Consider the following 11,919-nt stretch of genomic DNA (forward strand, 5'->3'; position numbering starts at 1 on the left):
ACATATGGCATTTGGGTACAAAATAAAGATTAAGAGATAAATTGTAAAGAAAAAAAGAAAAACTATTTTCTGAACTCCCACCCCCACCCCCACACCTACCCAACCCTCTCTCTCCCTTTCTTCTTCTTACCAAACAAACCAGTCATCGTCCCACCTCCCTTTTCTATTTCGCACGTTTGTTTTTGGTTTCTAGAGCTAACTATTTTGTTGTTGTAGTCTAATTTTTGTTGGTTTTAAATTGTAAATCTCTTACCCAACAGAATCTATTAGCTACCCGTCGTCGCCAGCCCCTCCAACCGCTGCCATCCCCCTACACCTCGCGTTTTTTTAGTTTTTTAATTCTAACTTTTGTGGTTGTATTAATTTTTCTGGTAGAAGAGAGGGAGGGAGAGAGAAGAAAGAGAGTGGTGGCGATCTCTATTTTTTCCAGCAAATAAGATAGCAATGTAGCGGGTGTTGTTGGGTTTAAAGAAAAAGAAGAAGGGGATGATTGTGGTGATGGTTTCCAGATCTGAAAGAGATAAAGAAAATAATTATTGCAGTGGTGGTGGCGTCCGGTGGCAAGATGGTGGTTGATGGTGGAGGAACCGGTGGCCAAGAGAGAATGGAGAAGAAGAGATTTAAAAAAAAAATTGGCTAGATATAAGCCCTTCACGCGCTGCTTTTAGGTGTATTACATACACCATGCCATGTCAGCAAAAAGTGTTTAATAGGAATAATTTTGAGTAGTATAAGTGTTCAATTGAAATATGGCTTAGATAAGGTGTGAGAGAGAAAAATCCAAACAAGTTTAAGTGGTTGCGAATAAATTTCGCCTTAATTTAAATTATTTTATACCTTATAATAAATAAATTCTAAAATATAAATTTAGAAATTAGTTTATTAATGGTAATCAAAATCCAATATATATCTACAATAGAGAATAAGAGAGAAAATTAGTGGGCGGAGGAGGTAGGAGGATTCAATTGAATCCTCTCGCTAGAAAATTAGACTGCGTAAATAGGATAAAAGTAAACTTTTTAGTTAGTATATAAAATTTTGAATCCCTTTGACATAAAGAGATGATATTAAAGTGGTATAGTGATTTAAAAATTATCTTAGGTTACACGTCCAAATCCTAAATATGATATTTTATGGGTTTTTTCAATCCTCTTATATGAATTTCTGGCTCCATCACTAAAAAATATAACTTAAATATATAGTTAATATACATTACATTAAAATAACAATCATAAAAATAACAATAAATTTATAACATTTATAAGAAGATTATTCTACTTATAATTTTTAATGAACTTAAATTACAAGTTATAATCGGTATAACATAATTTAAATTATAGCTAAAATCATAAAAGAATATCATAAAATAAAAAAGTACTACATAAAGGAGGAAATGAAAGATCCAAGGGCAAAAAAGTATTGTGTACGATAAAAGGGGGAGAATAACTATTATTTAAAGTTGAGGGAGGAGTTTGATTTTTAACCAAAGTTTGGAAGTGTAAATGATTTTCGCCCAATTTATAACGTAACTAATTACCTATTTTTCCCATCGTCTCTTTTTAGCCTCATACGTAAATATTTTGTCGAGGAAGAGAGAGGGAACGGCAATGGAGGACGACGTGGAGATGGCGGCCGCCGATAACAGAGCAGCCGTGGTTCTTTCCTGCTCCTCTTTCTCTTTGTTAATTTCGCCTTCAATTTTTTTCCAGCCCCCGTTTACCGTTTTTGTTTGGGATTACTGAAACCCTAATTTGTTGGTAATTGAATTGATGTTAAAAGAAAATGTAATTAAACAGGAAATGGATGAGATGAAGAAGAGGTTGAAGGAGATGGAGGACGAATCTGCTGCTCTACTTGAAATGCAAGCCAAAGTTGAGAAAGAAATGGGTTCCGTTCAAGGTCTCTCTCCCTTTAATTAGTTATTGCTTAAATACATAAATAACTAGACAACTTTAATTTGCCTTAAAAATTCGAATTACGTGTCACTATTGGAATGAATAGTCTCGAATAGAGCGAAATATACCGAGGATATGTTGCTGACACGAGCAAGTTTGGGATTGGGGTGTAATAGAATGATATAAGTAAATAAATAGATGGCTTTTTATGCTAATTCGTTGAAATAGACATCCTTGTGTGCTTGTTTATATGTAACTTTTGGCATTCATAACGTGACTATGTCACATTGTTAGTTTATTGATATGCATAATGATGAGTAAATAGTTGTCGTAGATTTAGTTGGACTTCGAATGTGGTACAAGTAGCAACTAGCTTTATGTCTATAAGTAGTCAAATTCTATGGTTAGGTTAGATGTTTTGATGTATCTGTTGATAAGTACTTTTTAATTTGAATTGGACAAGTTTAAAATACCTGTCTCTTTGTTAACAGTTTGAACCTAGAAGTCTAGAACCAATAACTTTTCCTATGATAGCTGTTGTTTTATCCCGTATATTTGTCTTACAGTCTTAAGGGTTCTACTTGTGGTAGCACGGTGGTGAGAATGTGGAATAACGGTGGTTAAATTTTATTGTCTGATACCTAGTTCTCAGTAATAATCACTGAAGAAAGCATCAAAAGCCGCTAAAATCCTTTTCTATTCATGTGTTGCTTTGTGATAAGGTTTATCCATGTGTTGCTTTTATTTATAGATTTTTTCCTTTAATTGAAACCAGACCCTGCTGCTGCTGCTGCAACTCAAGCGAACAGGGAAGAAGTGGATGGTCGATCTGTCTTTGTTGGCAATGTGAGGCTTCTGTTCTTTAAGAAATTCATGGTCTGTTCATTAAAGATTATCTTAATGTAGCTTTTGCCACTCGGGACACCTGCTTAACTCTCATATCAGTTGTTTTTTCTTCTGTTCAATTGGTTGCGCATCTTGAGCTCTACTTGGTGATATAAAAATAGTAATAACATTTTTGAGTTTAATTTGAAATAATCATTTAGTTGTTCTCTTTGAATAAAATGGCTATGACTATTATTCATGTGTGCATTTTCTGGCATACATTAAGTGGCATGTGTGTGTCACATTGTAGTTTGTAAAAGAGGAGGCATTTCACACTATATATTTTGGAAGGGCAATATGGGAGCACAATTGCCCCCAGGGCCTAGCTCAAGTGGCAAAAGGTGGTGGATTTGTGTCTTAGGTCATAGGTTCAAGCCCCCACACCATGCAAAGCAAAGCCTGGTATTTAAGTGGAGAAGGGTAGAGGGGCGGGCCCATTATCCACCGAGTTTCGAAGGCTGCGGTTTGTCCAAAGGATCGGCCCCAGAAGGATTTCTCGGTCATCAAAAAAAAAAAGAGGGCAATATGGGAGCACAAAACAAAAATAACATCCCAAATGAAATTGTTAAAGAAGGGAGACTGGAGAGAGTATATTCTAAGAAATAAGTATTTTGAAAATAAGCACTATTGACTTTATACAAGATTGGCCATACAGAGTCAAGAGTCTAACTAGTTGGGATGTCTCTCAAATGGTAGATTGGCTCCCATTGTTGATGGAGGAATTGGAAAACCCTTGCGTGAACTTTTTCAAAAAAAAAAAAAAACCTTGCTGTGAAACAGTGAAAATCGTCGGAAAAGAACTGTGCTTCACCGGACTAGGGTTCCTGCTATTCGATAAAACTGGAACGTGAATTGAGATTGGGTCAACTCCGATGAACAGAAAGATGTCGTGGAAGGGTGGTTGGAAAGGATCACTTGCTCTAGGTTGCCAGTCAACTTAGCTTTGCTAAACTAGAGGGGATTACTAAGTAATTCACCCTAAATACGATGATATTAACCTCCATGTCTGCTGCTTTCTGTTAACAGTATCCAAGACAAGGAGACGTTGGATGGTTTTGGACCTTGATACTCTTGGTTATTAGTTTTTGGGAGCAAGAGTCATTACCGTATTGATGTTAAGGAATGTTAGTTGACTCTGGTTGGAAAGCGCCCATAATTATGTTGAAGCACTGTTCACGGGAAAAAGCATGGAGAAGGAATTGTCTGATATAGCTCTTGATTGCTTATTAGGTAGTCATTAAGGTTAAGGATTCATGTTTACATGGTGAACAAACAATATGATGTTTATCCTTTCCTTGATGTGCATGATGGTGTGGTTACATTGTAAACTAATAAGAGGATGTTTGTTATCATTTCCTTGACTTGTATGGTGGTGTTGTTGCAACTTACCTTGGTGTGATTTACTAAGCCTCAGCTAAGCTTACACTTGGATTTTCTTATTGCCTTCTTGAATTTTGGGTACTGTCTGAAGTCAGTCATATCTTTGTTTTGTTCATCTGGTCTGAGAGGCTGAGGTTGTTCTGCAGGTGGATTATTCATGCACTCCAGAAGAAGTGCAACAGCATTTTCAGGCATGTGGCACAGTTAACAGAGTAACTATCCGGACTAACAAATTTGGGCAACCGAAAGGATATGCCTATGTTGAGTTTCTCGAAGCGGAAGCTGTTCAAGAGGCTCTTCTTCTGAATGAATCTGAACTTCATGGCCGCCAAATTAAGGTCAATTCTTTGTCCTAGATCCACTTTGTTCATATTTGTGCTAATACCTTTGGATATAAAACATTTTATTTGTTTTTCCTCTTATCATTTCTCATTTGTCTGGCCCTTCCTTAACCGCTCCTGTGATTGCAAATGCTGTGTTGTGTATAGGTATCAGCAAAGCGGACTAATGTTCCTGGTATGAAGCAGTTTCGTGCAAGGCGTCCAAGCCCGTATATGGGATTTCGCGGCCAAACACCTTTCATGCCTGCTCCTTATTTTTATTCTCCTTATGGATATGGGTATGGTTAATTCTCTTCTGCGCTTGAAGTGCACATTGTTTGCTACTCCTATCAGTTAATTTACTTGATTAAATTAGTGAGGCAACTTCATAATATCTCCCCTGCAGGAAGGTTCCTAGGGCTAGGGCACCCATGCGTTATAGCCCCTACTTTTGAGATGTTGCCTTTCTCGAGACATACGTACCGCTGGAGTGGAATAGATAAACATCTCATTAAATGTAGTAGTGACGCACCACCTGTATGGCTAATTGCCTTTGCAGATCCTATTTATCATGAAATCATGCTGTTAGAGGCCTTTGTGGCAGAGATTGTAATCATCAATTCTATTATTGTGTCCTCGAGAGCTCTACTACATAGAGGTTTTAAATTTTTAATGTCAAATTTGTTGCAGTTGAATGCGGAATCAACATTACTATCTCCCCTGGGGGACCAAAAAAAAGGGGAAAAAACTGTTTCTTGTATTATTTTACAGTCTGTATGTTGGCTGAAAGGCGGGGCAATATTGTTATTCCAAAAGGGTTATGTTGTCTCTGTGGTGCATGTATGTGGGTTTTGAGACAGAAATGGCAAAGAGGCATGTTAGTGGAGGATACGAGAATTGCCTAGATAACTTTCCAGGCAGAGTTGGAACTGGTTGCTGATTAAGAGTCTTAAATGATTGGGTCTCTACTAGCCATCGTTCTTGTGAACTGCTGTTTTCTTTTTCAGAAATTCCTGAGAAGTCTATGATTTATTAATAAACAGCCGTGCAACTAATAAAATGGATTAATTTTCTCACTTAACGAGCTTCAACAGTAAACTTTTGATTTTGTGCAGTCTTTTACTCATTACCTCCACACTATTTTAAATGTTTTTTGCTCACTGTTGAAGTCGTTATTTCTGCTTTCTTCGTTTTAAAAAATATCTCCAATATTTTTATATGAGATTTTTTCCTACTAAGTAAATGGGTGCAGCGGGTCCTCCTCCTTGATCAACTTTATAGTAATAATAAACTCAGTATAATTCGTGGCGTGGCGTTGCAAATTTCTCAAGATATAGGCGTGCTAAATGTCCAAAGGCATGTGCGGTTGAATAAATGGATCACATGCATGAAGTTATTACGTGCGCGCACATTAAGAAGAAAAAAACAAGCAAGACAAAAAACCAACGGACCACGTAACTTATGTAAAGGTGAAAAGTGCAGCTGTACCATACAAATCCGGGTCTCTCTATCACTCTGTTCTCTCTCTCTATCTCTCTCTCGGCACAACAATGGCTCTGACAGACGCCGCCGCCACCAGCAGCAGAGGTGGCTCAGCTCTCCCCAATTCATGCCTTCAAACCCCAAAGCTTTCACCTTTACAAAAAACCACCTCCATCTATTCCTTCCCCACCACCACAGCCACCCCATCAAACTCCAAAATCAAGCCAAGAATTAATAAACCAATCTCAGCCGTTCAATCTCCACCTTCAACAACAACAAAAACTGCTCAAAACCCAGATGGAAAATGGAGTCTTGAAAGCTGGAAGTTAAAACCAGCTTTTCAGCTACCTGAGTACCCTGATAAAGTTGAGCTGGAATCAGTTCTTAAGACCCTTTCAACTTATCCTCCAATTGTATTTGCTGGCGAAGCTAGGAATCTTGAAGAGAAATTGGGAGAAGCAGCTCTTGGAAATGCTTTCTTGTTGCAAGGGGGTGATTGTGCTGAGAGTTTTAAGGAGTTTAGTGCTAATAACATTAGGGACACTTTTAGAGTCATATTGCAGATGGGAGTTGTGCTTATGTTTGGTGGTCAAATGCCTGTTATCAAGGTGATTTTCTCTCTAATTTCTTAGTCGCTAGAGGAACCTGGCCTATAAATTCTTTTGTTGTTATGATTACATACATAAATAGTGTTACTATAAGTCACAACTTTTATAAGTAACAATATTTTAAAAATGTATAAAAAACCACTGTTAAAGAAACATGTTTGACTCTCCAAATTGTAATAGTGCAATATAAAATGGAATCATGGGAGTAATACTTTTGGTGGTTTGCGTAAGCACATGGCATACTGGATTTTGTTACGTAGGTGGGATTTGTCTATGATTACATATACAGAACTTGGTCTTCAATTGTTCTAGCCTTTCAGGTGGTTTAGTAATATTGTTATGTTTTTACGCGAATTGACCCTATAATGCTTAAATTTAAGTTTCATCATAGCATCTGTTAAGTGAAATCTTCATTTTCTTTTATTGCTGTGAGACAGCATTGGATGGTTGGCCTAATAGAAAGAGATAGATGAGGATGCACTTGAAAGATGACAAATGAAGGTTGTTGCTTTATAATGGAAATGATTGTTCGACTTATTCTTATTTGCTGCTTAGGCAATACAATGGTTGTACTTTACTCTGCTTTGCTCCATAGGGCTTGGCTTTCACTTACAGTTAAGAAGACCTCGTTTAACATTTAAGTATCCAAAACACACATGCATATTCAGCAGATAAATTAACAACAGGATCTAGAAGTTGAGAAGCAGGAGGTATGTCTTTACTTTAGCAGTTTCTGTGATTGTGAAAAAGGACTTACTTTATATAGTTTATTGATTCTGTAAACTGTGGGTGAAGGTCTGGTTAATTCATACTTGTACTTTACTGGTTAGGTGGGTAGAATGGCAGGTCAATTTGCGAAGCCAAGATCTGATCCGTTTGAAGAGAAGGATGGCGTGAAGCTGCCAAGTTACAGGGGAGACAATGTGAATGGTGACGCCTTTGATGAGAAATCAAGACTTCCTGACCCCCATAGGATGATTAGGGCATACACTCAATCTGTAGCTACCTTGAACCTCCTCCGAGCATTTGCTACAGGGGGGTATGCTGCCATGCAGAGGGTTAACCAGTGGAATCTCGACTTTACTGATCACAGCGAGCAAGGTGACAGGTATGCCTTCTGCTACGTTTGTTTAGTTGCTTATCGGAAAGAATTGTTAGTTTATTCTTACTTATCAAGAAAATGCTTGTCTATTTTTGGTTTCGTAGTCATGTAGATCTTTCTATAGTAACTTCATGATTGGCAATCTAGTGAGTAATACCCTTCACACAGGTACCGCGAACTGGCTCACCGAGTAGACGAAGCCATGGGCTTCATGAGTGCTGCTGGGATTACAGTTGACCACCCAATCATGACTACAACAGACTTCTGGACATCCCACGAGTGCCTTCTCTTGCCTTATGAACAAGCACTTACGAGGGAGGATTCAACTTCTGGCCTTTATTATGACTGCTCCGCTCATATGATTTGGGTTGGGGAACGAACAAGGCAATTGGACGGTGCTCATGTTGAGTTCCTGAGAGGAATTGCCAATCCACTTGGTATCAAGGTACAGTGCACTTCTTTTGCTGCACTTTGATTTTCAGAAAGGGGTACTATGGTAGGTATGCTAATTATGAAGGGCTGTAAGGAATATCATCTGCATTTGAAATGGAATTGAAAGGGAAAGGTGGAATTGATTTACCATCCACATGCTGAGATTCAACTTTTAACCTGTGATTAGTGGTAAAAACTTTAGAATGTTTGAAAACTGGTTAGCAAAAAGAAAAGACAAAGATTAGGAACTAATATTTTCCAAAGTTTTAAGTCCAAGAAAGATACTCCTCCCGTCTTGTTTTAATAGAGATAGAGTTTAAGATATTAATTTAACTTATATATTGTATAAGAGGTAGTTGTAAGCTAAATTTAACAAAAAAACGTCATATCAAAGTTAAAAATTAGAATAATACATGAATTTGAATTCTTGAAATTATTATCAATGACATTATTAAAAGAACTGTGACAAACATTTGGGATGTCCCAAAAAGTAAACTGAGTCATATAAATGGGATGGAGAGTGTTCATACTGACCAGAGTTCAAATGTCATATACAATGTACAATTATGGTATCCGACTTTTGTTTTGCCTATCACAAAAAAAGGTACTATATAGTATCCACCTTTTAAGCTACCTTAGTTTCCAATATTTTAACTAACTTGGATTTGTGACATAGTTGGTTGACTGATTGAATCACATACATGCTACATAAGCTACCTTTGTTTCCACAATGCACAGGTGAGTCAGAAAATGGATCCAGATGAACTAGTCAAGCTTACTGACATTCTTAACCCTCAAAATAGACCAGGAAGAATTACAGTGATCGCCAGGATGGGAGCTGATAACATGAGAGTAAAGCTTCCCCATCTGATCAGGGCTGTTCGCGGAGCAGGTCAAATTGTCACTTGGGTCAGTGATCCTATGCATGGAAATACCACCAAAGCCCCCTGTGGACTCAAAACGCGTTCATTTGACTCTATCCGGGTAGGATGCTACTCTACCTATTTGTCTAATACTTGTATTAGAACTTGCTTTATGTTCTGGTGGTTGGTGAATTCTGCTGTATTTTCTGCCACCTGTGGCAATACAAAATAAAGTATTTTATCCAAGAACCATAGAAGATTGAGTGCCACTAATGAGTCATGACAAGTGTGGTGGTCGCATGCTCTCGTATCTACATTTTGAAGTAGTACAGGGGCAAGAAATTAATTGATAATAAGATCTAATGAACCTTTACTAATTTAGGAAATTTGGTGACCTTATGCTGTTTATACCTAGCAAGTAGATACTTGTAACCCGAGCAATAACTCTAATGGTGATTTATTTCATTGAGGTCTCTTGGTGCTTGATTGTTTCGACAATTTAACAATCAAGTTTGATTTCTAATACTGCTTTTTTTCTACCCTTTCCTCCAGCTAAGTCTCACTTGTACACTATCCTAGTGATTTTCTTTTCGTCCACAGCTTATATATTGCGATTGCATGTATCTGTGTAGGCTGAACTAAGAGCATTCTTTGATGTACACGATCAAGAAGGGAGCTATCCTGGGGGCGTGCATCTGGAGATGACAGGCCAGAATGTAACGGAGTGCGTGGGAGGCTCTCGGACAGTTACTTACAATGATCTAAGCTCGCGCTACCATACACATTGTGACCCAAGACTTAATGCTTCTCAAGCACTTGAACTCGCCTTTCTTATTGCCGAGCGCCTCAGGAAAAGAAGACTGGGACCAAAGTTCAGGCTCTAGAACTCATCTTGTTTGTTTGTGTCAAGGTATATATAAGCGTAATATGGCAAAGATCCAATAGTGAGTCTGAAAACAATAGAAAGGCCATTAGATTAGACCTCCAGTTGTGGAAAAGCTGTGAGTATCGGCCAATAGGACCTCTTGATGCTTAAAGTTTGTGTATATAATATCTATGAGGTAACTTCTCCCTAAGTAGCGGTGGTAAAATGGCTAAAAGAAAATTGGTATCATCCCATATTATCCATTAAAAATGGATTGGTCCGCCCATATTATTCATTAAAAATGCGTTGGATAATGAACTTTTTATAAATGAGTTAAATATGGATAAGAATCATATTATACATTTAGGGGTCGTTTGGTATGAGGTATAAGAAGGTATAAAGGTGGTATAAAAATTTAATACCACCTTAATACTCTGTTTGGTCAGCAAACCAGGAGTTATCCCAGTATTATACCTTATAGAAGGTAGGGTAATTAGCACAGGTATAACTTATACCTTCTTAGAAATTATGCAATTGTCATTCTTAATACAACATACCAAATAATGAATAAACAACAATCTCAGCATAACTTATCCCAATATAACTTATACCGGTATAAATCGTATTCCAACCAAACAACCCCTTAGAAAATAGATAACTAATATGTTTAACTTTTACATTTGTAAAATCTCAAATTGGGGGTTCCTCAGGTTTGGGAGACTAGGAATTCTCCCAACAGTTATCATATTCAAGAAGTCATGAATAAGTTAACCTGTTTTTATCCGTATTAAATATGAGTTGGGTTAGATAATATATCTGATAGAAAACTAAGGTTCACCAAACTATGTGCCTGTTTGGATTGACTTGTTTTAAATGCTTTTAAGCCAAAATAGCTTTTAAGCAATTTTGTAGTGTTTGGATAAAGTAAAAAAGTGCTTTTAAGCACTTATTTTTAAGCTAAAATGACAAAAACAAGCCAAAAGTTAAAATTTCTAACTTGTGGCTTAAAAGTGCTTAAAAGTCACTTAAAACAAGCCCATCCAAACGGGCTCTATATAGAGAATCAAGTTCTCTATTAGTTTTCACAGAACACACGCACACATCAGTAAGTAAATAACACAGTGGAGTTTTACGTAAAAAACTCTCAGCTCACGGGATTAAAAACCACGACCTACCCTCATAGGATTTCAACTTCACTGCCGAGCAAACTTCAGATTACAAACTATTGTAACCTAGGAATTAAACTCTTAATCCCTCACTAACTTGTAATTAGGGGCCTTAACTTTTTCATTTTTTTAATTATTTATTTGAAGTCTATTTTTTTTAGCTTTTCTTAGATACAAAGTTATTAATAATTTTCTTATAATTAATAACTTCTAATAAGTATTTCTCAATTGACAATATAGCTAATCCATTTAACATTTCGTTTGACATTGTTGTTCTTAGGTAACATTTTATCAATTTTAATTTTGAAAACTTCTTTCCGCTGAAGCAACAGTAACATGAGTTATGAACACTATTCCATAAGCAATTTAGGAATTTGAAAAAGAATTAAATCTTTTATTTGATTAAGTGTATCAATTAAACTGTTATAGTCTAATTGTACTATTTTCTTAATACTTTTAATTCAGAAAAATAAATCTAGACCATCAATATCAAATTGATTATTATGTTTTAAAGAACATTCAAGATTAAGCTAAGGCAATATATTTTTCAAATTTCCAACATCTAGTGATCTTAGTTTTTACTGTCAAATAGAAAACCAAAAATATTTTCATATGTTTCGAATTGTTCAAATCTATTGTGAAATGAAAAAATAGTCTTGTCTATTATGTATAAAAGTAATCAACTCTAGAGGACTCTTCGAAAGATTTTGAAATTTCATTATCAACATTCGCATCAAATTGATACTTGCTATATATCACACGTTTCTTACGAAATTCGGTTTCAGTATTCATTTCAAGTGCAATTTCCTTGATAGAAATCATGGCAGTTTCAAATCCTTCTTCTCTATATTTGTTTTAAAAAAAACAAAGTGTTTTCACTTTACATAACTTTTTTTAAAACCTATACATAGTCTATTAGGT

General features: G+C 36.4%; 2 protein-coding genes across 2 annotated transcripts; both read left to right on the forward strand.

Moving 5' to 3' along the window:
* Window positions 1–1,497: 1,497 nt before the first annotated feature.
* Window positions 1,498–5,295, forward strand: LOC107821926 (polyadenylate-binding protein 2). Its single transcript, XM_016648734.2, has 6 exons — window positions 1,498–1,655; window positions 1,797–1,899; window positions 2,671–2,741; window positions 4,307–4,498; window positions 4,649–4,779; window positions 4,887–5,295. The coding sequence occupies exons 1-6, from the start codon at window positions 1,608–1,610 to the stop codon at window positions 4,933–4,935; spliced, it is 594 nt and encodes a 197-aa protein (XP_016504220.1). The 5' UTR covers window positions 1,498–1,607; the 3' UTR covers window positions 4,936–5,295.
* A 586-nt stretch (window positions 5,296–5,881) lies between these two features.
* On the forward strand, window positions 5,882–10,146 carry LOC107821084 (phospho-2-dehydro-3-deoxyheptonate aldolase 2, chloroplastic). The gene is made up of 5 exons (XM_016647800.2): window positions 5,882–6,570; window positions 7,401–7,678; window positions 7,841–8,117; window positions 8,843–9,088; window positions 9,600–10,146. The coding sequence occupies exons 1-5, from the start codon at window positions 6,031–6,033 to the stop codon at window positions 9,849–9,851; spliced, it is 1,593 nt and encodes a 530-aa protein (XP_016503286.1). The 5' UTR covers window positions 5,882–6,030; the 3' UTR covers window positions 9,852–10,146.
* The last annotated feature ends 1,773 nt before the right edge of the window (window positions 10,147–11,919 follow it).

This window comes from Nicotiana tabacum, chromosome 7 (genome assembly GCF_000715075.1).
Source record: "Nicotiana tabacum cultivar K326 chromosome 7, ASM71507v2, whole genome shotgun sequence".
Taxonomy (NCBI): domain Eukaryota; kingdom Viridiplantae; phylum Streptophyta; class Magnoliopsida; order Solanales; family Solanaceae; genus Nicotiana; species Nicotiana tabacum.